General features: G+C 44.5%; 1 protein-coding gene across 1 annotated transcript in view; it reads left to right on the forward strand.

The window, feature by feature from the left end:
* ASB7 (ankyrin repeat and SOCS box containing 7) overlaps window positions 1-27,535 on the forward strand; it is a 47,699-nt gene that overhangs the window by 14,326 nt on the left and 5,838 nt on the right. Inside the window, exon 5 of the mRNA XM_066354892.1 lies at window positions 15,849-16,454. Within this exon, the coding sequence (XP_066210989.1) occupies window positions 15,849-16,454 (606 nt within the window). The remainder of the gene's footprint in view (window positions 1-15,848; window positions 16,455-27,535) is intronic.

Below are 27,535 nucleotides of genomic sequence, written 5' to 3' on the forward strand. Positions count from 1 at the left end.
AAATCAGTGTCTATTTATTCTAAGGAGGCAGTCTTGAAGGCAGAAAGTGTTTTTCTGCATGAAAAATTTACCCCTTATTACATACAATTTTTAAAATGGAAGCATTCTCAGTGCTCAGATACAGAGACAAGGTTAAGTGATGTAGACTTCGATTACAATTATGTACCGTATTTCCCCATGTATAAGACGCTCCCATGTATAAGATGCACCTTAATTTTGAGACCCAAAATTTGAAGAAAAAAAAAAAATTACATAAAATTACTGAATTCAAGTTCCATTCATTATAAAATTCATATAGCTTTTCATCACTGTCAAAACTCCCATCCATTAGTTTGTCCTCATCTGTGTCTGATGACAAATCACTGTCTTCAACAGTGAGCATAAAAACAAGCATGAAAGAGCGCAAAATGTAAGTAAAAAAATCTACAGCCACTGTATAAGACATACCCAATTTTCAGACCCCAAATTTTTCAAAAAGAGTGCGTCTTAGACATGGGGAATAATTCCTAAAAACATAGAGAAGAAAAGCGGAAAGTATAGTGTGTCTGTAAAGTCATGGTGAACTTTGGATCGGTCACAGGAAAGCAACAAAAGATGATAGAAATGTGAAATCTCCACCAAATAAAAGGAAAACCCTCCCAGTTTCTTTTTTTTTCTTTCTTTTTTTTATTTTTTATTTCTGACTAAACCATTAGGACTGACAAGCAACGCTCCCGTATTTTTTAAAACATCTCTACGCCACAAATTAACTGGCCATCCAGGGAGCACATAAAGCTTAAAAAATCCAGAATGACCTTCTTAATCTTCCCAATGTAAAAAACTAGAACTTTGTTGAGGGGATTTACTCTGCCCTATACCTTGTAATTCTGTGACTGCTGCATGAGTGGGCCAGGAAGGAGGCCAATGTAGCTTAGCAATAACAGATACATCAGCTCCAGTATCTAAAAGTCCTTTAAATTTATGCCCTTGTATTGTTAGTTCCATTTCAGGGTGTTCCTGACCTATTTTTTTAAATCGAATTGGCAAAATCAGAGGAGCCAAATCGCCAATTTTCTTGGGGCCCCTTTTTTGCAGGATGTGGCCTGAGAAGCAGAATTAGCATCCTTATACTATTCTTCTAACTGCCTGAATTAGCCCTGAGACAAATTCTTTTTTATATATATATTAATGGGGTGACATTGATAAATCAGGGTACATATGTTCAGAGAAAACAGCTCTAGGTTATTTTGACATCTGCTTATGCTGCATTCCCATCACCCAAAGTCCAATTGTCTTTCGTCACCTTCTAACTGGTTTTCTTTGTGCCCCTCCCCTCCCCCAATCCCCTCCCTCTCCTCCGATTTCTGAGTATTAATTTTATATCCTGCCACCTTGCTGAATTCATTTATCAGGTCTAGTAGTTTTTTGACTGCGAATTTAGGGTTTTCTATATATAATATCATGTCATCTGCAAATAATGATAGCTTTACTTCTTTTCCGATTTGGATGCCTTTTATTTCTTTCTTTTTCTTGTCTGATTGCTGTGGCTAGGACTTCCAGAACTATGTTGAATAAGAGTGGAGAAAGGGGGCACCCTTACCTTGTTCCTGATCTTAAGGGGATTGCTTTTAATTTTTGCCCATTGAGTATGATGTTGGCTGTGGGTTTGTCATAGATAGCCTTTATCATGTTGAGGTATGTTCCCTGTATTCCCACTTTGCTGAGAGTTTTGATCATGAATGGGTGCTGGATTTTATCAAATGCTTTTTCTGCATCTATTGAGATTATCATGTGGTTTTTCTCCTTCCTTTTGTTTATGTGATGAATCACATTGATTGATTTGCGAATATTGTACCAGCCTTGCCTCCCAAGAATAAATCCCACTTGTTCATGGTGTATAATTTTTTCATATATTGCTGGATCCGGTTTGCTAAGATTTTGTTGAGGATTTTAGCATCTAAATTCATCAGGGATATTGACCTATAATTTTCTTTCTTTGTGTTGTCTTTGCCTGGTTTTGGAATCAGAATTATGCTCGCCTCATAAAAGGAGCTTGGAAGTCTTCCTTCCTCTTGAATTTTTTGAAATAGTTTGAGAAGGATACGAATTAGTTCTTCTTTGAATATTTGGTAGAATTCACTTGTGAAGCCATCAGGCCCAGGACTTTTCTTTTTTGGGAGTTTTTGGATAACTGTTTCAATCTCATTTTTGAATTGGTCTATTTAGGTTTTCTGATTCTTCCAGATTAATTTTTGGAAGATTATATGTTTCAAGGAATTTGTTGTCCATTTTATTTGGTTGTCTAGTTTTTTGGCGTACAGTTCTTCATAGTATTTTCTTACAATATTTTGTATTTCTGTTGTGTCAGTTGTTATTTCTCCACTCTCATTTCTAATTTTATTTGAGTCCTCTCTCTTTTTTTCTTGGTGAGTCTGGTTAAAGGTGCATTGATCTTGTTTACCTTTTCAAAGAATCAGCTCCTGGTTTCATTGATCCTCTGTATTGTTTCTTTAGCCTCTGTGTCATTTATTTCTGCTCTGATCTTTATTATTTCCTTCCTTCTACTTCCTCTGGGCTTTACTTGCTGTTCTTTTTCTAGTCTTTTAGATGCAGGGTCAAGTTGTTTATTTGAGCTTTTTCTAGCTTCTTAAGGTATGCCTATGATCTGTGAACTTCCCTCTCAGGACTGCTCTTGCTGTGTCCCATAAATTTTGAGTTGATATATGCTCATTATCATTTGTTTCTAGGAATTTTTAAATTTCTTTTTGATCTCATTGTTTACCCATTCATTATTTAATAACATGCTATTTAGTTTCCAAGTGTTTGAGTATTTTTCAGTTTTTCTGTTGTGGTTGGTTTCTAGTTTCATGCCATTGTGATCAGAGAAAGTGCTCGAAATGATTTCAATCTTCTTAAATTTGTTGAGGCCGCTTTTGTGGTCTATCCTAGAGAATGTACCGTGAGCACTTGAACAGAATGTATATTCTGCTGCTTTAGGGTGGAAGGTTCTGTAGATATCTATTAAATCGAGTTGATCTAGTATGTCCTTTAAATCTGCTGTTTCTTTGTTAATTTTCTTTCTTGAGGATCTATCTAGTGATGTTAGTGGGGTATTGAAATCCCCTACTATTATAGTATTGCTGTTGATCTCACCCTTTAAATTCATCAAATCTGCTTTATATATTTAGGTGCTCCTATATTAGGTGTGTAGATATTTATAATGGTTATATCTTCCTGTTGGATTGCTCCCTTTATCATTATGTAGTGACCTTCTTTATCTCTTACTATAGTCTTTGTTTTAAAGTCCATTTTGTCTGATATAAGTATTGCTACCCCAGCTTTTTTTTCATTTCCATTTGCATGAAATATTTTTTCCATCCTTTTATCTTCAATCTATATGCATCTTTTGTTTTAAGGTGTGTCTCTTGTAGACAGCATATGTATGGGTCCTGTTTTCTTATCCAGGCAGCTATCTTATGTCTTTTGATTGGATCATTTAATTTATTTACATTTAACGTTATTATTGAAATGTAATTGTTTATTGCCATTTTATTCTTTAAAATTGTATTTCTCTCTTGCTATATTCTTTTTCTCCTTTGATCTGTTTACAACAGGCCCTTTAGCATTTCTTGCAGCATTGGTTTGGTTGTAGTGAATTCCTTGAGGGGTTTTTTTGTCTGGAAAGCTTTTTATTTCACCTTCAATTTTAAACGATAGCCTTGCTGGATAAAGTAGTCTTGGTTGTTGGCTCTTGTTCTGCATTACTTTGAATATTTCTTGCCATTCCCTTCTGGCCTCAAGTGTTTCTGTTGAGAAGTCAGAGGTCATCTTTATGGGGGCTCCTTTGTAGGTGATAGCCTTTTTTTCTCTAGCAGCTTTTAATATTTTCTCTTTATCACTTAGCTTTGGTATTTTAATTATGATGTGTCTTGGTGTAGATTTCTTTGGGTTTCTCTTTAATGGAGTTCTCTGTGCTTCCTGAACATGTGAGATGTTTTCCTGCCTTAATTGAGGGAAGGATATGCTTGAACAAAGTCTCTATCCTTTGTTCTTTCTTTCTTCTTTAGGATCCCCTATGATGCGGATGTTATTTCTCTCCATGTTGTCACAGAGCTCTCTTAGAGTTTCCTCAGACTTTTTGAGTCTCTTTTCGTTTTTCTGCTCTGCTTCCGTGCTTTTATTTATCGTGTCCTCTCTCGCTGATTCAATTCTCAGCTTCATCCATCCTACTTTTAATTCCTTCCATTGTATTCTTCATTTCTGATATTGTATTTGTCATTTCTGACTGATTCTTTTTTATTATTTCAGTGTCCTTTTTTATATTTGCTATCTCTTTATTTAGGTGTTTGTAATGACCATCTATTGTTGTTCTAAGATCTTTGAGCATCCTAACAATCGTTATTTTAAACTCTGCATCTGGTAATTTGGTTATATCTGACTCATTCAGGTCCTTTTCTGGGGATTTCTCTTGATTCATTTGTGTTGCATTTCTCTGCCTTCTCATCTTCTCTGTGTAAAAGAAGGTCTTGGCCACTGGAGTCCACTGGGTGTGGCCTCTGTTCCCTAAGTATGGTTTGTCTGCAGGCCCGCCACCCCCTCTGCTGTTGCTGCCTAGGGCGTTTGGGTATGGGCGTTGCTGGTGCCTGCCCACTGGGGCTGTTGCTGTGGTTTCCGCTTTTCCTTCACGGAGTGGCTGTGATCACGTGCTCGGGTGTACAAGCTTTGGTGGCCTTGGCCTTCGCCCTGCCCCCATGGGTGGCGTTATGCTGGGCCCTGAGGGCAGTGGCGAGCACCTTTGCTCAGCTGCGGGTCTCCGCCTGTTTCTGGGCTTCTGCCTTGCCCTTGCAGGAGGAGCCCACTTGTGGGACGGCTGCAAGCCTTGGCTCCACAGGCCGGGCGGGACTGCGTGCCCACGCTCAGTCCACTTCCAGTTTCTGTAGGATGATATTGCAGTATGTGCGCATGCGCAGATGATGATGTAACACCACGTATACAGTGGAGCAGCCCACGGCCATGCCAGTCGAGATGTGGACGGTACAAAGGAAAGTTCGGTGTGTTCTGTGGCTCGCTAAATTCGAATCCGTGACCAAAGTGCAACGTGAATATCGGCGCGTTTATAACGAAGCGCCACCACATAGGAATAACATTACTGGGTGGGATAAGCAGTTGAAGGAAACCGGCAGTTTGGTGGAGAAACCCCGTTCTGGTAGGCCATCAGTCAGTGACGAGTCTGTAGAGGCTATACGGGATAGCTACCTAAGGAGCCCTATAAAATCTGTGCGTGAGCCCACATCAAACTGCACTGAATAGGTATGAAACTGGGAGAGTTTTCCTTTTATTTGGTGCAGATTTCACATTTCTGTCGTCTTTTGTTGCTTTCCTGTGACTGGTCAAAAGTGCACCATGACTTTACGGACACACTGTATTGTCGATGTTGACAGTAGGTACTGGGGAACGCCCTTTTCTGCCTTGCTGCTTGTCTAAGCGTTCAACTTTTCATTAATGAAAAAGAAGCAAATCTGAGGGAAATCCTGTTTGGAAACATTTTATCATCTGACTTCCCACCTTTTCATTCTGTGCTGAATTAGTATCAGCTGCAGGTATTTGTCTAGACTTTTTCCTCTTATATCTCTGTTGCTTCTCTCTTCTATGTTAATACTTAAAGGACAAAACATAACTTGTATTAGACTTCCAAGCTGTGCCTGTGTAAATTAGCTAATGGCACTTCAGAAGGAATAATCACGTGAATAGTGAACTAGGGTATAATTCACTGTATGTGTATTCTGTCAGCGTGTATGTGTACATACATATACTATATGCTAGGTGCATGTGCTTATACTACGTAAGTTCTTATATGGATATTTTGTGAAATCTGACTTGTCCGCTTTCGGGATTTGTAACATCCAAAGCATTTGAGCTTTAAACACAAATGGAGTGCACATAATAGCACCTCTATACTAAATCTGGTAATATATACACACACACACACACACACACACACACGCACATATAATGTATCCCAATACGAATTTAGACTTGAAAAGTACAAGGAAGAATTCACTAGAGTGGTTAGTATCAGATTTGAACTGGCAGAAGGTGTAATCAGTGACCTTGAAAATTGATACATAGACATTATCTAGTCTTAGGAGCATATAAAAAAAGCAGTGTGGAAGAAATGAACAGAGTTCCCATAGGCCAGTGAGGACACTATTGAGCATATGACATATGCATGAGGCATAATGGGAATGCCGGAAAAGAGAGGGGACAGAGAGAAAGGGGCAGAAAGAAGATTTGAAGAAATAGTAGTCAAAAACTTCCTACATTTGATGAAAATCATTTAACTGCCTGTCTGAGAAGCTCAGCCAACTCCAAGTAGGTTAAACTCATCTGGACACATAATAGTCAAACTGTGGAAAAAAATCTTTACAAACCCCTAGAACAACTCATTAGTCAACAGAGTCAAATATCAACAGTACAACGATTGAAATTTCTTTTGAGAGCCAAATTTTTTAAACTTAAACTATAGGTAGGTACATTACTAATCGAGGTAGCACCTGCACATGGTATTTTGTGGAAGAGTCACACTCAGGGGGCCAAAGAGGCGCATGTGGCTCGCGAGCTGCAGTTTGCCGACCAGGGCCCTAGAGACATGACTCACTGTATTCAAGGGTCTCTCAGTAAGAGTAATGGCTGATTTTTTTTTTCATAAGAAACATCATTGGCCAGATGGCAGTGGGATGATGTCGTCTAATTGCTAAAAGTAAACGACTGTCAACTCAAAATTTTATATCCAGCAAAACTGTCCTTCACAGATGTTCCAGGAAAATGAAGAGAATGTGTTGCTCTTAGAACTGCCTTACAAGAAAGTATTGTAAAGAGTCCTTCTGGCTAAAAGATAAAGACAGTTCAAATTCACAAAACAAGTAAAGATCACTGGTAAAGGTAGTTATGCAGGTACATATAAAAATATGTATTTGTTTTCTATTGCTGTGTAACAAATTACACAAAAATAAGACTTAATATAACATACCTTTAGCACCTAATCTTTGTGTGTGTGGGTGTGTGTGTGTGTGTGTGTGTGTGTGACAGAGAGAGAGAGAGAAAGAGGGACAGACAGGAAGGGAGAGAGATGAGAAGCATCAATTCTTCGTTGCAGCTCCTTAGTTGTTCATTGATTGCATTCTTATATGTGCTTTGACTAGGGGTGGGGAGACTACAGCAGAGTGAGTGAACCCTTGCTCAAGCCAGTGACCTCAGGGTTTTAAACCTGGGTCCTCAACATCCCAGTCAATGCTCTATTCACTGTACTGCCACCTGATCAGGCAGCATCTCATCATTTTAAGGTGCTGGCCAGGCTGTTTCGCAGGCTTAACTGGAGGAGACTATGTTTCCAAGCTTGCTCTGATTGTTGGCAGATTAATTTGCTTGCACTCGTAGGACTGACAGTCTCGTTCTCTTGCTGGTTGGAGGTTGGTTCCTAGAGATCACCTGTAGATTCCTGTCCTGCTTTCTCACCATGGCTCTTTATGTCATCAGGGCAGCACAGAGAAAAATGGAGTCAGATAGAGCATAGCATAATCACAACAGTGACGTTCCATCATCTTTGTCTGATTCTGTTGTAAGGACGTCACTGTCCTGCTGACACTTGGGGAGAGGATTACACAAAGGCTTGACCATCAAGAGACAGGGGTTATGGGAGGAACTTCCTCAGAATCATTCCTCCATGGACAGTATAAATATAGGTGTCCCCCCCCCCCAGCCTTTCATCTCTTAAAAGACAACAACATAAAATAATAGTGATAAAACCTGCTGGGTTTATAACATATGAAGGTGTAATATATACGCAGTAATAGCACAGAAGGGAAAGGAAGGAAGGCTATATTGAAACAATTTTTTTTATTTTCTTTAGAGAGAGAGAGGAAGGGAAAGAGAGGGAGAAAAACATGGATTTGTTGTTCCATTTATTTATGCTTTCATTGGTTGCTTCTTGTATGTGCCCTCACCCAGGATCAAACCCACAACCTGGGTGTATCGGGATGATGCTCTAGTCTAACCAACTGAGCTACCTGGCCAGAGCCTGAAACAGTTTCTGTGTACTGCTAAAATTAAACTCATAGTAAAAATATAAATGAAATAAGATAAATCAGTGGAATTGATACCAGGCTGATGACAGAGAAAATTCATGAAACCACAAAAACAAAACTGATTCTTGGAAGAGATCAACAAAATTGATAAATCTGTAGCTAGACTGATAAGGAAAACAAGGGAAAAGACACATAATCAATATCAAATATGGAAAACTTTTCAGACATAGATTGCTAAAACTGATCCATGAAAAAGTAGAACAATTTAATAGCCCTATATCGACCTAAGAGACATAATTAATAATTACAGCTTTCTACCAAGGAAACTTTAGACCTAGCTGGCTTCTCAATAATTATTTCAAATATTAAAGGAATAAACAATAAGAGCACTACCCAAACTCCTTGAGAAGGTAGAAGAGGGAACACTGCCTGACTTATTTTATGAGGTTTGTAGTGCCTTTGTGGAAAACCAAATAAAGGCATTGCCAGAAATGAAAACTGTAGACCGGTATCTTCCATGATAACAGATACAAAAATCCTTAACAAAATATTAGCAAATGTAAACCATCAGTTTATGTTACACCACAACCAAAGAGTATTTATCCCAGGAATGGACGATTTAACATCTGAAAATCAGTATGGTGAGTAATTTACCGTATTACTAGAACAAAAGTAAATACCAAATGATTGTTGCAGAAGATGCATATGACAATATAAAATACCCAGTCATCCTAAAGAAAAGACTCCTCCATAAACCAGAGGCAAAAGATAACTTTGAAAACTTAAAAAGAGTTACAGGGATAACTGCAATGGTATCGGGAATATGTTCTCCTATCCAGTGGGTTGTCTTTTCATTTTGTTGATGATTTCCTTTACTGTACAAAAACTCCTTAGTTTGACATAGACCTATTTGTTTATCATTTTGTTGTACCCCTCACCCAAGGTGATATATCAGAAAAAAATGTTGCTACAAGAAATGCCTGTGAATTTATTGCCAATGTTTTCTTCTAAGACTTATGGTTTCGAGTCTAATTTTTAAGTCTTAATCCATTTTGAGTTTATTCTTGTGTGTATGGTGTAATAAGGTGATTTAGTTTCATTTTTTAGGGCTTAATATCCAAAATTTGTAAGGAACCTATAAAACTCAACACAGAAAACAAAAAATCAGATTAAGAAGTGGATAAAGGACCGGAATAGACATTTCTCCAAAGGGGACACACAGATGGCCAGTAGACACAGGAAAAGATGTTCAGTGTCACTAATCATCAGAGAACTGCAAATTAAAACGACAGTGAGGTATCACCTCACACCTGTCAGAGTCGCTGTCATCAGTAAATCCACAAACAAGTGTTGGCTAGGATATGAAGAAAACGGAACCCCCATGCGCTGTTGGCGTGCAGATTGCTGCAGCCACTGTGGAAAGCAGTGTGGAGTTACCTCAAAAATTAAAAATGGAACTGCCTTATGACCCAGAAATTCCTCATCTGGGAATATATCCAAAGAAACCAGAAACACTATTTCGAAAGAATATTCGCACCCCCATGTTCATTGCAGCATTACATATTACAATAGCAAGATTTGGAAGCAGTCTGAGTGCCCATCAGTAGACGAGTGGATAAAAAAGCAGTGGTACATATACACAGTGGAATATTATGCGGTCATAAAAAAGAAGGAAGCCTTTCCTTCTGTGACAGCATGGATGGACCTGGCGAGCGTTATGCTAAGTGAAGCCAGCCAGCCAGAGAAAGACAAGTGCCTATGATTTCACTTCTGTGTGGAATCTAATGAACAGAGTGAACTAGCAAACAAAAACGAAACAGACACATAGATACAGAGAACAGACTGACAGCTATCAGAGGGGAAAGGGGTTGGGGCTGAGTGAAAAAGGTAAAGGGATTAAGTAAAGAGAAAAGTTTGTAGATACAACAGTCTGATAATGACAGTCTGATAATGACAGTAGGGTGACTATGTGGGGAGGCAGAAGAGGATAAAGAGGGAATAAATGGTGACCAAAGGAGACTTCACTTGGGGTGGTGAACATTACAGCATACAGATAATTTATTATAGAATTGTGCACCTGAGATATGTGCAATTTTGTTAACCATGTCACCCCAATACATTTAATTTAAAAAAGATAAAAAGAAAAACAACTTACATAACAGTAAATGATAAGCTATTGAATACTTTCCCTCTAAGATCAGGAATGAGGCAAGGGTGTATGTGTGCCATTAACACTTCTATTCAGTATTCAGTTGTAGGTTCCAGCCATTGGGATAAGGGAAGAACAATATATAAGAGCCTGACCAGGCGGTGGCGCAGTGGATAGAGCATCGGACTAGGACACAGAGGACCCAGGTTCGAAACCCCGAGGTCACCGGTTTGAGCACAGGCTCATCCAGTTTGAGCATGGGATTATAGACATGGTTGCTGGCTTGAGCCCCCAAGGTTGCTAGCTTGAGCAAGGGGTCACTCACTCTGCTGTAGCGCCCTGGTCAAGGCACATATGAGAAAGCAATCAATGAACAATTAAGGTGCTGCAACAAAGAACTGATGCTTCTCATCTCTCTCCCTTCCTGTCTGGCCCTGTCTGCCCTCTCTCTGTCTCTGTCAAAAAATGTAAATAAATAATAAGAGCCCATGGATTGGAAAAGAAGAAGTAAAACTGTCTTTATGGGCAGAGAGCATATTGTATACATAAAAATAGTAAGAAATCTCCAAAATTACACCGGAACTAAATTTAATTTAGCTAGATTACAGAATAGACAGATCAATATGTGAAAATAAGTATTATTTCTTTATACCAGCAATTAACATCAGAAAAGGAAATTTTAAAACAATTCCTTATAACAACAAAACTTAAACGAATTAGTAATCAATTTCATGAAAGGTGTGTAGGACCCGTATACTGAAAACTGAGGGAAATTAAAGACCTAAACAAATATTCCATGTTCATGGTTTGGAAGAATCAGTATTATTTAGATCACTTTAGGGAGATTTCCATTTTTAGAGTTGGTGGAGTTATAGTCAAAATTCTAGCATGCTTGTTGGAAAAAAATCTGACAAGTTGATTTGTGGGCCAGTTTAAAGAAGATTGAGGGCTGTCAGAACCTACTCTGAGAGTTGCTGGGTTCAAAACAATCTAATCTTGGTATATGGATAGAATTAGGTCAGTGGAACAGAATGAAGTTCAGAAATAGACCCACACATGTATGGTCAATTTGTATTTGGCCAAGACATCAGGATAAATCATTGGGGAAAAAGGCTAGTCTTTTCAACCAATTTTGCTGGAACAACTGACTCTTTCTATGGGAAGTAGTGAAAGGTCTTGATCTGAGCTGACATTGTACACAACCATCAGCTGGCATTTAGTTCGTTGCCCTAAACATAAAGAGTTAAAAGTATAAAACTTCTAGAAGAAAACCTAGAAAAATCTATGTGACGTCATATGGGGCAAAGATTTCTTTAAACAGGACACAAAAAGCAGGAACCGTAAAAGAAACAAAATAAATAACATTTGACCGCATCAAAATTAAAATCTTTTCTTCTTCAAGAAGACACAGTATAGAAAATGAAAAGGCGTGTTCAACTAGGAGAAAGTGTTTACACAACATATCTGACAAAGGGCTTGTGTCCAGAACATATACACAGCTGAGTTGTAAACTCAGTGAGAAAAACAACCCAGTAAAAGGAGGTTAACGATTTCAACAGACACTTCACAAAACACACTGAGGGAGTAAGTTCGGTGCCACGACATCACGGAAGCATAAACTGTGGGCTCCCATAAGTTACCACTTTATGCTCTCGCGAAGGGGTAAGATGTAAATTACTAATGACACCAAGTATTAGTGAAGGATGACAGGAACTCATCTACAGGTTGGCTCCAAAGTAAGTTACACCGTTTGTATGGAAAAGAATACAGTAATTAATAATAACAAGAATCAGCTTTTGCGAACTCAACAACCATAAACTCACTCTTGCCCCACCCTGTACAGCTAGTGGGGATGTAATATTGTATCACCGCTAGAGAAATGTGGCAACTTCTTCAATGCACATTTAACACAGGACTCAGCAGTTACAGGTATTTACCCAACTGAGATGGAAACTTGTCCGCACGTAAACTTGGACATAAATGTTCACAGTAGTCTTATTCACAATAGTCTCGAACACTGTCTGCTGGTGAATAAATAGCTAAATAATTGGTGGTCCACATTACGGAATACTCCACAATATAAAGGAACAAACTTCTTGTACAGACACGTCAACATGGGTGAATTTCAGAAGCATCATGCTAAGGGCAGTAAGTCAGACACAGACTCGACGTACGCTGTGGTTTCATTTGTATGAAATTCTAGAAAGACAGAAACTTCAGTGGCTGCCTGGGGCCCTGAGTCTGGGCAGAGAGCTGACTGTAAAGGGGCAGGAAGGACTTTTTTGGGTTGATACAACTATTTTGATTGTGGTGGTTACACGACTGTATACAACTCATCAGAGTTCATCAACCTGTGCACTTAAAACTGGTATATTGTATTTCAATAAAGCTGTCAGGAGAAACCCATATTGCTAGGGAATGTTTATTTGTTTTTATTTATATATATCTTCAAATCTTTCAGTAGGTTTCAGTGGGCATATTGAGACTACCCTACACCTTGTTTGAAACAGCTTGCCAGGTTAGCTCAGTTGGTTAGAGCTTTGCCCCAATATGCCAAGGCTGTTGTGGGTTTGATCCCTGGTCAGGGCACATAGAAGAATCAACCAGTGAGTGCATAAATAAGTGGAACAGCAAATTCATGTCTGTCTCTCTCTTTCAGATAAATAATTTAAAAAAACGTAAAATAAAGATAGACTTGCCTTACAAAATGATAGTTTGCCCTTGGGGGAAAAGCAAAGCTTGCTAAGGGGACAACGTAACAGTGGGGCTGCTCTCAGTGTTCAGGGAAAGCCTCTCCCGTGGAGGCACATGTGAGCAGATGCTGACGAAGTGAATTCACTTTCAAGTTTTCTTCCTGTGGGCCTTGCACTGTTTTTTTTTTTTTTTTACAGAGACAGAGAGTCAAGATAGACAGGGACAGACAGACGGGAACGGAGAGATGAAAAGCATCAATCATTAGTTTTTCATTGCGCATTGCGACACCTTAGTTGTTCATGATTCCTTTCTCATATGTGCCTTGACCGTGGGCCTTCAGCAGACCAAGTAACCCCTTGCTCAAGCCAACGACTTTGGGTCCTAGCTGGTGAGCTTTTGCTCAAACCAGATGAGCCCACACTCAAGCTGGCGACCTCGGGGTCTCGAACCTGGGTCCTCCATATCCCAGTCGGATGCTCTATCCACTGCGCCACCCAGGCCCTTGCACATTTCTTACTGAACATCTATCTGGGTGTTTTGTAGTTCCTGCTGCTATTACAAGTAAGATCTCTTCCTTATCGCAGGAGCCAAAGGAGCAACAATCCATGAATTTGTACATTTTCCTTTGTCTCAGATTTTGCCTTTGTCAATTCCTCAAGGCCCATAACTGTGTGGATTTCATGCGTGTTACTCAAAGCTTGTAATTCTGTGCTGTTTCCCGGGTGTGCTCAGCTCCTGCGTCTCTTTGCTGTACGTGTCAGTCCTCCTTTCCCTCGCTCCGCGTAACCCCCAAACGCCAGTAAGCAAAGACGGGCATGCAGTTCCGTGTTAACGTGATTATAGCTTTGCTCTTTAATAAAGCAAGTTATGGGCCAGCAAAGGAAAGCCATCCCTGGTGGATGTAAGGTGGAGAGAGGAAAGAAGGCCTTCTCACGTGTCACTTGAACAGACGGAGCGAGAATGTCTGGAAGCAGTTGATTGCTCGGGTTATAGAGTAGAAACGGACATCTTGGCAAGATCCGCTGTTGCATCTGAACTGAAGGGGTACATTTTTTATTTTGTCTTCACTCGGTCTGCTTTAGGTACTACTCAAGGTGTCGAAGGGATTGGGCGCTCACATCACCTGTCAGGATGGAGGCACCAGTAGCTCACATTCATGACAGGCCAGCAGGTGGCAGCAAAACGCTGCGTTAAATATTCTTGCCTTGGTTTATCGAAGTCACATCATAAATGTTTACTGTATGTTTTTCTTTTAGTGAAGACCAAGGCAGATAGGATACCGTGGAAACGGATAAAAGTAGTATTACTATTGTGTCCTGATAGTTTATAGCTAATGATTTTTAGAAATGTAACTGATAAAGCTTACCTAAAAAAAAAAAATGTTAACTTTTTACAGGTTTTGTTAGCCACCACTTTTTAACTGAAATTTTTGTTCTTCTGCATATTACTATGTTGCTTGTAGCTTTCTACCTCATAGGCTTTTCTAAGAGACCCAGCTGTCACGTTACAGAAGTAAATAACATTTTACTAACCAGTACACAAATGTTTAAACACACAACTTTGGGGGCTTTTTGTTTGTCTGTTTGAAGAAAAACGCATGAATTTTTCTCTTTTGTGACCAAACCAAACATGAAGGGTGACAGTTCTAAGAAGAAGGCCTTTTAATCCTAGGTAGTTAGGCCTGACCAGTTTATCTCCACGAGGAATTGGTGGCCTCCAGGAAGTGACCTACAGAGTAGGGGACAGTGCCCGGGGAATGCCTGTGGGCTGAGGGCTACATAGACCTCACCCTGTGGATCCAGAAGGAGCCAGTGCAGGTGACAAAGTTTGTGACTGAGGAGTCACATGGCGGATAGGTTACCGTAGTTTCTTTTTATTTATTTTTTTCTCTCTTTTTCTCCTACCAGAAATCAGCCGAGTTAGGTGAAGATTTTAGAACTGTTGTAGAAAATATTATTTACACAGCGCTGCGGTCTTCTTCCAGTTTTTCACACACAATGTGCAGTCTGATTCCTATAGACTCCAAAGTCCTTGTAAAACTAAGAATTCGGAGTAGACTTTTATCTCTTGAAAACATGATTTATCCAAATCACTTACCATATATCTTACATGCTTTGGAATTTTCACAGACCGCAGAAAACCTTTTTTTTTTAACCTAATACACCCTAAAACAACACAGTCTGCCAGACCGCAGCACATCCGTAATTTAGAACAGCAGATGCTGCCTCACATGCTTCTCTTTAAGACCAAGAAGCACAGGAGAAAAGACAAGCAAGAAGCAATATGGAGATTGGGGTTGGCAGGGTTAGCCGCCGAAAACAGTCGGTTAATTGGTTTGGTTATTAAAGAAGGGACATGGTGATCTCAACTCCCATTCTGTTCACTAGGGTAGATAACTTTCTACTGAATTTTATTTTCCATTAAAACTTTTTTTTTTTTTTTAAGTGAGAGACGGGGAGTTAGAGAGAGACTCCCGCATACACCCCAACCGGGATCCACCCAGTAAGTGCCCTGCTGGTTGGTGTTCTGCCCATCTGGGGCCGCTGCTCTGTTGCTTGGCAACCGAGCTATTTTAGTGCCTGATGGGAGGCCATGGAACCATCTTCAGCACCTAGGGCCAGTTTGCTCCAACCTAGCCAGGGCTGCAGGAGGGGAAGAGAGACAGAGAGAGGGAGAGAGAAGGAGGAGGGTGGAGAAGCAGATGGTTGCTTCTCCTGTGTGCCCTAACTTGGAATCAAACCTGGGACCTCCATATGCCGGACCGATGCTCTACCGCTGAGCCAACTGGCCAGGGCCTAAAACTTCAAGTGCTTAGTATTTGTTGCAGCGTCTAATCATTTCACGTTCTGTGTGAGAGTTGGCTGCAATGTGCTGTGCTGTGGAAGGGGTTCGTTGCTTTGTCTCTGAGTCCACTAACGTTTTCATTTTGCTTTTAACGTCAGCCGACCCCACAGTCAAGGACCTAATCGGAGGGTTCACCGCTCTGCACTACGCGGCCATGCACGGCCGCGCCCGGATTGCGCGCTTGATGTTGGAGTCCGAATACAGGAGCGACATCATCAACGCCAAGAGCAATGACGGCTGGACGCCCCTCCACGTGGCTGCGCACTACGGCAGGGACTCGTTCGTCCGGCTGCTGCTGGAGTTCAAGGCGGAGGTCGACCCGCTCAGCGACAAGGGCACGACGCCGCTGCAGCTGGCCATCATCCGGGAGCGGTCGAGCTGCGTGAAGATCCTGCTGGACCACAGCGCCAACATCGACATCCAGAACGGGTTCCTGCTGCGGTACGCCGTGATCAAGAGCAACCACTCCTACTGCCGGATGTTCCTGCAGAGGGGGGCCGACACAAACTTGGGTCGCCTGGAGGACGGACAGACGCCCTTACACCTGTCCGCCCTCAGGGACGACGTGCTCTGCGCACGGATGTTGTACAGTTACGGAGCAGACACGAACACGAGGAACTATGAAGGACAGACCCCGCTGGCCGTCTCTCTCAGTATTTCTGGAAGCGGTCGACCGTGTTTGGATTTCTTACAAGAAGTCACAAGTACGTAACGCAATTATTACTATTACTGCTTTTTAAAAAGATATTTGCATCTTCTGAGGGGTTTAAAGGTGTTTTTACAACTAGAAGTAACCAGACGTTAATGATTCGTATCAGCCCTGCTTGGTAAGTAGTACCTCATTCACCCGAAATAAAAAGTTAGCTCTGTACCCCAAGATGGCACAAAAATTCAGTCGTGCCGCTAAATGTAAGAGGGGTCTAAAGTTGGGATGAGAGGAGAAATGGGAAACAGGACAAAAAGAGTAATTTTTTTGTTAACGAAGAGCTGAGTTAGAACAAGGCGGTTCCTGCTGGTCACACAGTTTCTCCAGGCAGCCGTGGACGTCGGGCTGAGGAGTCAGAAGTTTGCGTTTTAGGCTCCGTCCCTGTGGAGGTCTCCTGGTCCCTGCGTTTGTTCTTTTTTATTGCTGAGCTGTTGTTCACATTTGATTGTGGCCATTCTGCTTCGTGATGATGTGAACCCCACGTGAAACGGAACAGCGGGGTTATTTATTTATGTATCACAGGACAGCAGGTTACGGATGTTAGAAATTGTGGTGACCTTGGCCGTTTGGCTCAGTGGTAAAGCATCGGCCTGGCATGTGGATGTCCCAGGTTCGATTCTCAGTTAGGGCACAGAGAAGAAGTGCTAATCTGCTTCTCTACCCCTCCCCCTCTCGCTTCTCTCTCTCTCTCTCTCTCTCTCTCCCCCCTCTTTACCCCCCCTCCCTCTCTCTTTTTCTCTCCCTTCCCCCCCCACAGCCATGACTTGATTGGAGCAAGTTGGCCCTGGGTGCTAAGGATGGCTTCATGGCCTCCACCTCAGGCACTAAGAAGAGCTCTGTTGCTGAGCAATGGAGCAACACCCCAGATAGGCAGAGCCCCTAGTGGGCTATCTGGGTGGATCCTGGGGCACGTGTGAGAGTCTGTCTCTCTGCCTCCCCTTCCTCTCACTGAATAAAAGGAAAAAAAAAGAAATTGTTGGAAGAAGAGATTTGCTCTCTGGAAAATTTGGTGCCGGCTTCCATTGAACCGGACCTGTTTTTGTGTGGGTGCATTTTTGTTTTTCAAAAAAAAAAGCCTACAAGCATCTGACCCACCTCATGTCAAGGCACACGTGATGGTGTTACTTTTCTGATTGGAGCATTCATTTGTGGGGACACAGCCACCCTCTTTTATCCGGCGTCCTTGCAGCTAGTTGAGTATGTGTCTCATAGCATCCTACATAGAGCTAAAATCTGTTGAAAAAATGCGATATTTTGCTACCTGCTGTACTTTTAAAATTTCCTCGCCTGATTTTTAACATCAGGGAGGAAGAAATGCATTATGGGCATCAGGTGCTTGGGGGTAGTTTACTTGACCTGTTTATAAAATAATCCATTTTCTCCCTTGGAGCTGAACTTGGGGGTGAACCTTTTTGAAGACATGGAATGTGATTTGAATGTTGTGTATGCATACGGAAGAAAGGATGAGCTGTTTCCACTAGGGGCATTCAGACTGAACCGGAAGGAGCCACACTCAGGATGTGTGGCAGAGCTTTGTATTGTTGGAGATGTCTCTGAGCCGTCCAGCATGGGAGCCGCTGGCCCCAGGAGGCAGTTGAGCCACTTGTTATATGGCTAATGCTTTGGAGAGACGGACTTTTCATTGTATCCATTTTAATGGACAGAAGAGCCTGGTGAGGGTAGTGACGTTCCAGGTGCTGCTGGGTCAGGACATTTCCCAGCCCTTCTTCGTCATAGCCCCGTGGGGGTGTCGGTGTTGGGAAAGGTGAGCTTGGTCTTGAACTTGAGATGAGGATTCCATCATACAGTAATAGCCTATGAAGTGTATCTTTTCTTTTTTGTATTTTTCTGAAGTTGGAAACAGGGAGGCAGTCAGACAGACTCCTGCATGCGCCCAACCGGGATCCACCCGGCACGCCCACCAGGGGGCGATGCTCTGCCCATCTGGGGCATCGCTCTGTTGCAACCAGAGCCATTCTAGCGCCTGAGGCAGAGGCATAGAGCCATCCTCAGCTCCCCGGCCAACTTTGCTCCAAAGGAACCTTGGCTGCGGGAGGGGAAGAGAGAGACAGAGAGGAAGGAGAGGGGGAGGGGTGGAGAAGCAGATGGGCACTTCTCCTGTGTGCCCTGGCCAGGAATCAAACCCGGGACTTCCGCACGCCAGGCTGACGCTCTACCACTGAGCAAACCAGCCAGGGCTGAAGTGTATCTTTTCCTTGATAAATTCTGGGCACCTTTTAATTATTTTATTTTACTCTACAGTGGAGACTTTTGGCTGTATTAGTTCAGAAAGGCATGGTAGGTACATCAATACCTCAGCCCCTTTTGTTAGACATTATGCCCCGTGCTGAACAGCGCGGACTCCAGCTAGACCATGCGAGCTCACGCCCCTAACTTGACCACATTCACTGTGACCTTGGGCAGGTTACCTCACTGCGCTGTGCCTGTGTCCTCACCTTAAAATTAGGATCATTGTATCTATCTGTAGGCTTGCTGTGAGGATTAAGTGAGTTAATATTTATAATGCACTTACAACAGTGTCTGGTACATTTTAAGTGCTGTGTGTGTGTGGTTTTGTTTTTGTATTTGTATTTTTCTGAAGTTAGAAGCTGGGAGACAGACAGACTCCTTCATGCGCCCAACCGGGATCCACCCGGCACGCCCACTGGAGGGGGCGATGCTCTGCCCATCTGGGGCGTCGCTCCCTTGCGGCTGGAGCCATTCTAGCACCTGAGGCAGAGGCCATGGAGCTGTCCTCAGAGCTCGGGCCAACTTTGCTCCAGTGGAGCCTTGGCTGTGGGAGGGAAAGAGAGAGATGGAGAGAAAGAAGAGGGGGAATGGTAGAGAAGCAGATGGGCGCATCTCCTGTGTGCCCTGGCCGGGAATCGAACCCAGGACTTCCACACACTGGGCCAACACTCTACCACTGAGCCAACCGGCCAGAGCCATATGTGTGTTTTTTATATAAAACAATTAAACAAGGGCGAGTGAACAGCAAGGGCTGGCTACCAACAGAGTGAATCCCTGCAAGCCTCCCTCAGCCCAAGCCTCCAATTTCCAGCTGTGTAGACTGTTGTGTGTCTGCATATGGGGACCGCTGGGTGGGGGGAGGAGGAGAGTAGGAGCTGCCTCTCTGTCCTCTGCCCTCAGTGCTGCTGGCGAGCAAGGGTGGGAGTTTAGAAAAGAGTCACATAAACCTTTAAAATTCAAGGCAAAAGGAAAAATCAACAGGGACTGTCCATTAGTGTCTGCGTTCTCCAAGGCTCGAGAAAGGGCGGCACAGAGTTGGTCCTGGGCGAGGGGGTGGGCCTGCTGCCTGGCCCTCCGAGAGATGGTGGCCGAGCGCGTGTGGTGTGCTCCTCAGACAAGAAAGACCCGTCTGTCTCCCCCCCCCCCCAATTTTTTTTATTGGTTGATTTTAAGGGACATACAGAGGAAGGAGGGGAGAGAGAAAGCATTTATTTGGGCCCTGACTAGGGATCAAACCTGCAACCTTGGTGTTTCGGGACAACATTCTAACCGACTGAGCTACCCAGCCAGGACCTCATCTGTCTTTTGAAGGCTGCAGTTACTCACCGCCTTCAGCTGCCTCAACATAATTTGTCACTTCTTGACTCCCCGGTGGTGTCTCCTGCCAAAAGAAAGTTAAGTAATTCTCCTACGGTGTCGTGTTTGTTATGATCTTCTCTGCCTGGTGAATAATTACGTGCTAGATGGACCGGCCACAGCTGACTCTCTTTGGAGAGCTGTCTGCTGCGAACCAGTGGCACAGAAAGCAGGGCCGTCAGAGCATCCGGTCGCTCAGACCTGTGAGCCCCTTCCAGCCTTGACACACCAAGGCCCGGGCCTTCAGGCCTCGCGCTGCTGGCTTCTGGTCTGAGAACCCCACCTCCCGAGCTGGGGGCACGGCAGACGTGGCCCTTGTTCAGGGCCGTAGTGTCGTTTCTGGCACCGTCTCACTGGAAGCAGGTTGTTTAAATTGGAAGAGCTCAAGGAAATCATCATCCTGGAATTTAAAGGTTACTGCAGGTTTTTAGAGAACTTGCCACAAACACCCCGATGCACGTTCCATAAAAACAGGGCAGGATGAGCAGCCTTGTTACAGAGCAGCGTCTTCTGATGGCTGGCCGGTCACGCGTGGAGGGAGAAGCCACGGAGACCTGCTGTCTGTCCGCCTTCAGCCAGGCTGCCGGAACCTCCGCCCTCCGGCACGGCTGGGGCTCCTGCCGGAAGCCTGCCGCGGAGCCGAGGGGCTTGTGTGTGCCCGGAGGTCCTGCCCGAGGAGGAGGGCTGTTCGCAGGCCAGAAGATGTGTCCTGTCTGGTTGGTAGCGTTGATAAGAAACCACTTTCTTTTCTTTTAGTGCTTTTACTTGAAAGGCAGAAAAATAAAACAAAACGATGTAACAAATAAAGGGACAGCAACAGAGAGAGCACTGAAGGCCTGACCGCTGACAGGTGGACGTGGTAGTGAGGATGCAGCACTGGACGCTTGGATGGGGGTCCCTTGATGGAGGCCCACACTGGGCCAAGGTCCCTGTCAGGAGGTGAGCAGCCCCTTTCCCCGGGCTGGGACCTGGTGGGCAGGTGAAGTGCCCAGGGCGCAGAATTGAAGGGCTATTCTCAGGGTCAAAGGTCCCTGTCAGGAGGTGAGCAGCCCCTTTCCCCGGGCTGGGACCTGGTGGGCAGGTGAAGTGCCCAGGGCGCAGAATTGAAGGGCTATTCTCAGGGTTTGTACGCTGCACATGAAAACGCCCCGTCACAGAGCTGAGAGGGCGAGGAGCCCTGGCATTAGGACTGGGGCGCAGGCTGAGGTACAGAGCAGGAGACTGGGGGAATGTCTGCCTGGTCTGAACGAGAGAGCGACATTTCTGCACAAGAAAACACGAACAATTCCCGGAAAACTGCTAGCAGCACAAGTCAAGCTGACCCCAAAGATACGGTAAAATAATAGAACTCACCCTGAGGACTCCGATGATAATTTAGTGCTTTTTCCTTTATCGTCTTTCTGCTCCACGATGGAAATTCTTCGGGTCCACGGTGGAGGAAGGGGTTATACAGAATATGAAATCTTTTGAGAAAGAGAGAGAAATTCCAGAAAAGACCAAACCTCTGGCGGTGACTACGAAGAACTTGTCATCTTATGGGGGGTAAAAAAAATGGGGTTTTAACCCTCCGCATGCCCGGAAGGAGGCAGCTTCCGTGTCGGACGGGCTCGGTTGTCTGCGGAGAGGAGTCCTCTCATCGTAAGGCTCTGCCCTTCGTGTGGAAGAGGGACTGGCCCAAAGGCAAAGCGGACTCGGAGTCTTGTAGGAGAGCGGGAGGCAGGCCGTTGGAGGGGTCCACTTGTCACCTCTGCCAGTGACACCCTCGTCTGTCCTCACTGTGGAGGAGCCACTGTGTCGTGCAGGCCGATTAGGCAAGATGTTACCGTTTACATCTCATACTTAGTTGTAACATAGTAATCCTAGTTACTTTAAATTGCCGGTCTGATAATCCCACCATCTGTGTCATATCTAAGTCTTACTCATGCTTTATCTCGTCTACCATGTTTTTTTCTGGCCTTTTAAGCATGTCTTGTCACTTTTTATTGAAGCCAGACACGACGTATTAGGTAACAGGAAGTGAGGTGAATAGGCCTTCCATGTCAGATTCTATGTTCACCTGGGCTGCTTGTCAGGTTGCTGGCGCTGTGGGGGCCAGAGGCCTTGGGCCCCCTCCCTCCTGAGGGAGTCGGGCCTGCAGCTCTGTCCGCTGTGAGCCCCCCCCGTTGTGCCTCGGGCCCTGTTGGTGTGGGAGAGGCCAGTGGTCTGTAATAACCTTATTAAATCGCACTCTGGGACTTTGAGTTTGTTCAGCTTTTTCTTCTTGTAAGGATAGGACTGGTGACTTCCCAGCTCGTAATCTAACAGAGCTGAAACCGAAGTCTCTTTATAGTTTCATCGTTTTTGCTCAGGGGACTGGGATTCAGAGGCACACCTCCCATGTAGGGTCCTGATGAGCTCGGCTCTCAGCCACGCCTGGGTCAGAGGAGGGGGCGTGGCCACGGGTCCCCTGACCCAGCGTCTGACCTGGCTGATGGACTCGGGCCGTGTGCTTACCCTCACCCTGCCCTGGGGTCTCAGCTTCCTGCTCCGGACAGGGCCGATCACACCCTAGTCTCTGGCCTCCCTCTCTGTTCAAACCTCCTACCCAGAACCACTCGTAAAGGGGATGGTTTCCTGCTCTTGTGATTTGATTTGATTCAATTTGATGGTTTTGGATTCATGTAGAACAGTGGTTTTTGGTGGCCGTGAAGTCAAAAGTAACCTCGTAACAGTACAAAATTATTTGCTGGCTCTGGCCAGCTGTCTCAATGATAGAGCTTTGGCCCAGCATCTGGCTGTCCCAGGTTCGATTCCCAGTCAGGGCACAAAGGAGAAGCGACCATCTGCTTCTCTTCCCATCCCTCTCCCCTTCTTTCTCTCTTCCGCTCCTGCAGTCAATGGCTCGATTGTTTCAAGCGTGATTCACGGCCCTGACAATAGCTCAGTTGGAGAATGTCATCTTCAGGCACTAAAGATAGCACTGTGCTCAAGCATCAGCCTCAGCTGGGGTTACCAGGTGGATCCCGGTCAGGGCGCATGTGGGAATCTGTTTATCTTCTTCCTCTCACTTAAAAAAAAAAAAAAAAGAGAGAGAGAGAGATTGAATTGCCTTTCTCGTTGCACTGGTGGTGACACAGGGCCCCAGAGGGCACTGGTGGGTGACACAGGGCCCCCGAGGGCACTGGTGGTCGCCCTGTTCTCCACCGGAGCAGTCTCCGAGCGCTTTCACTCCATTTCCTGTGGGGAGTGTCTTTGATGAAGTAGTGGAGAATCATTTTATTAAGTCTCATCCCTTGGAATGGACACCTTTTTACATACTCCGAGGGATGGGATTTGAAGGCAGTGCCGGGCCTGAGGTGGCCTCTGCAGCCGGCGGGCCCCGCCCCGCCCCCTCTGGCCGGACCCTGCTTCCCCCTGCCGGACCCGTGGCAAAGCCGGTCTTCCTTCGGGGTGTTTGGCAGACATTTCCCAAAAAAGTTAGCAATATTCTCTTGTCACCGTAAGAAAAACAACTGGCAGTGTTTATGATGAGTCATAAAATCTGAGCTTTCAAGCGAAAATTAGAATTTTGAACAGCTTGTGTTTGCCACTGCGACATGGACAGTTTTCCCGTACGGCAAGACCATTTTGAGATCAGTGGAGAGATGAACCCAGTAACTTTCTGATACTGTAAAGAAATGGCTCGACATTGGGAAGGTCTGCTATCCCATTGAACCAGCATTTTCCAGATAACCCGTGCATGTCACCGAATCACGCAGGGGCAGAAGGTTCATCCAGCAGGCAAGGCAGACGGCGGATTTTAACGCGAAAGAATGTAGGAAGTTCCCTGACTTGGTTTCTGGTCCCATCGCGCAGCGAACCTGGAGAAAGCACTACGTGTGGAGTTGTGGTGGTGTGTCAAAGAGGACCCACAGTGGTCTATAAAGACTTAAAATCCTTTCTCTTCCAACTACACACATGGGAGGCTGTGTTTTCTTCACCTGCTGCAGTCAGGAGAGCCAACACAACAGGGGTGATGCAGAAGCGGGTCTGTGAACCCCCCGTCTTACGAGATGTTTGCAGAAATGGATGGATCACGTTGCTGCTCTTCTCCTGAAACCTTTCATGTCTTAGGAAGCAGCTTTATTTTCATACAGATGTATTTTGACTGCTATGGAGCTTGTTGTTATTTTTCAATGAACTAATAATTAAATTCCTAAATATATGGTAAGTATAGCTATAACCCACCAAAACAAAAATCCTTTGAGGTCCGCCAGTTTTAAGAGTGCAAAGAGGTCCCGAAACTCGGAAGTTGAGACCAAGCGATATACAATTGCTGCGTTCAAACTGAGTGAGTTAGAATTTGGTCGCTCTCTGCTGTACTCTGTTTGCAGTTACATGTCTGGGTAGAACGTTGGCTGCTTTGGACCTGTAGGGCTCCATGGTTTCTGAGGCGTGTCTGTTGTTCTGTCAGATGCTACAGGGTAACACAGATTTATTATCCTGATCAGTTTGGAAGCCTAGTGGTGTGTGAAAGGTTGGACTGGATTGCGTTTTGATTTGAATGTTTTAAGGATGAGATGGCTCATATTTCTAAGACGAGAAGAGGAGATGGCTGGGAATGGAGTTGGATACAGTGCTCTGCTAGAGATGTAACCTGTCGAGTACTTAAGCTTGGTGCTTTCTGGAACATCGACGACAGGTGTTTAAGAGTATGCTATTTAATAAACACTGCCATAACCAGAAATGTGTTTCAGTTTAAATTTCAGTAATAGTCCTATGTTTTAGCCACAGAAGTTAAACTTCATTTAAAAAACACAGTTTCAGACTTTAAGAAAGTAAGAATACAGATCATGACTCCTTTTTATTTTTATTTTTTTTTAATTTTAAGAAAATGACGTTCATGCTGAGGCTTTCTCGGCTCAGCCCAGTAGGGCTGCAAGTGTGAGAGCAGGTGACACGGGGGCATCGCAGCTGCATCCGGCGCCCTTACCCCACCTTCCTTCCAGACGATTCCTTCATCAGTTCCTTTGAACTTGTTTTGTAGGACAACTTAACAAAACAATGTCCCGTAATGTAATTCTCTGAAGAAACAATTTGTATAGCACATTTTAACTAAACGTTACTTTTGGTTATTGAATTCTTTTTCTAATTCGGAATTTTGCCAGACATCCATCTACATTTCTGTCTCTGTGATTAAAACCACTTTTAGAAATAAACGAACAAATAAGTGATCCACCATTTTAAGTCAGATTAATACCACACTTTAAATTTCTCCGACAGAGAAAGTATTAACCTTTTCTGTACTTTTATCATCGTCTTTGTATTACTTTCTATTTTTAATGTTGGCTTCTAGAAATTTCCTGTCATCGGTAAGGAAGCAGTGTATGGTTTTATTGTTTGCTTGTTGATCAGGTGAGAGGCAGGGAGGCCGAGAGACAGACTCCCACATGCATCCCAGCTGGGATCCACCCAGCAAGCCCTGTCTGGGGCCGATGCTCTGCCTATCTGGGGCTGCAGCTCCATTGCTCAGAAACCGAGCAATTTTAATACCAGAAGTGGAGGCCATGGAACCATCCTCAGCGCCCAGGGCCAGCTTGCTTATACAAGCCGTGGCTGCAGGAGAGGAAGAGAGAAAGAGAGAAGGGGAGGGGTAGAGAAGCAGATGGTCGCTTCTCCTGTGTGCCCTGACTGGGAATTGAACCCAGGACTTCCACACAGACTGACACTCTACCACTGAGCCAACCAGCCAAGGCCCTTTGTTGGACTTTGTTCACATGGGAGAGAGATGCCAAAGCTCATTTGCCCGTGGGACGAAATGTGACCAGTGGACAGGTGTCGTCCAGGCTGACGGGCCTGCGGAGGCAACATGGGGGTTCAGTCCGAGCAGCCTTTTATCTTATAAATAGTGTGACTTTATTTCACGGTGAGCCAGAAACTGCCCTTGTGTCCTAAAGTAAGACTTGCTTCTTAAATCTCATTCTGAGTCCCTGCAAGGGGAAGTCAGTGGCCAGGGCTGTGACTGTGGAAGGATTTTACAACGGGAAGTTGGGATAAAAACAAAGAGATACTGGGAGCCCGTTCCGCTGTTGCCCTAAGAAGGAGAGGTTCTGAAGGAAGCCAGGTTGGACAGAGCCACCCGGAGGAGCTGAATCTTCGTTCTGTTCCTGTTTTACACCCTCCCCTCCCCTCCAGTCCCTACCTGCCCCTCCCCAAAGAAAACCCTCTGATGCTCGTTGGGGTTGTGTGTGTGTGTGGCCTCTCTCTCTACTTTTATAAATGTTTTATCCAAATAAATAGGTTTAGTCCATCTTAAATACTGTGACGGCAATGACAAAAGGAGGGGGGTTTAGGGTATTTAATTTTCCAAATCCGGCTGCTGCTGCCCTGGTTTTGTCACTTACCCCAGCACAGACCCTTCAGAAGCTCCATTTCCTGTTTTATGGACCAGCCCAATTATCACTAATGACGGGCTTCTTCCCCACATGGGAAGACCAGCAGCCCTTTGAACTGTTACGTAACTCCATCCTAGCTTGTTAGCGAGAATGCTCCTAGCTCTCCTGCGCCCCTGAAGTGTTACAATGCCTTAAATTACACGCTTTTGTGTGAAGTCTCTCGCCACCCCCCCCCCCAACAATCCCAGTTACAATCCCATGTCATTACTGAACAGGGCAGGGGTAATTTTCTCAGACACCTCGTAAACATCGTGCACGTGCGTGCTGGTTTTCCCTTGGTTCCTTCCATCTCTCTCCGCTTTCCTTCCCTCGCCCTCCCCCCCACCCCATCTTTGGGACAGTGCGCCCTTGAGTGCAGAGCAGGTGCCCAGGGCTCACCTCTGAGGGGTGTGTCGACCGGAAAATAAGTAGTTTTACTCTTCAGTTGTAATCTTCTATTCCCAAAATGATATTCCTGGAAACACACACACACACACACACACACACACACACACACACACAACCCCTGCTCCTTGGACTTAGAAATACAGTGTTACAATGAGTCATCCTTATTACACTTTATTCTTTAGCCTACTTTTCACACACACCCCCACCAAGATGAACGCTGTGTGTTTGTGGGGCGGTGGGGTGGGTTAGTGACGCGCCTCGCTCCGTCACTGCCCGTCCGTAATGTCCTCACACACACACACCCCCCACCAAGATGAACGCTGTGTGTGTGGGGGGGCGGTGGGGTGGGTTAGTGACGCGCCTCGCTCCGTCACTGCCCGTCCGTAATGTCCTCACCCCCCCCCCCCCAGTCAGGCCCCACCAGGGTTTCCAGAGTGTGACTTCTGTCTTCTCTCTCCTGTGAAACTGTCAGCTAGTTTTCTTCCTTACACCAGCTTCCAAGGAGGAGCCCTCTACCTTTCCAGGAAGGAGACGCCAACGTTGTTTTTACAAGCATTTAAATGTGACTGCGCCGTTTATTTACTCACGACGTATATAGCTCGTCCTGGGCGCCCAGCTCTATTCTGAGCACTTGGCCAACATGAACTCTTTTCATGCCCAGAAAGCCCGTGAT

This window comes from Saccopteryx leptura, chromosome 13, assembly GCF_036850995.1.
Source record: "Saccopteryx leptura isolate mSacLep1 chromosome 13, mSacLep1_pri_phased_curated, whole genome shotgun sequence".
In the NCBI taxonomy this organism is placed as follows: Eukaryota; Metazoa; Chordata; class Mammalia; order Chiroptera; family Emballonuridae; genus Saccopteryx; species Saccopteryx leptura.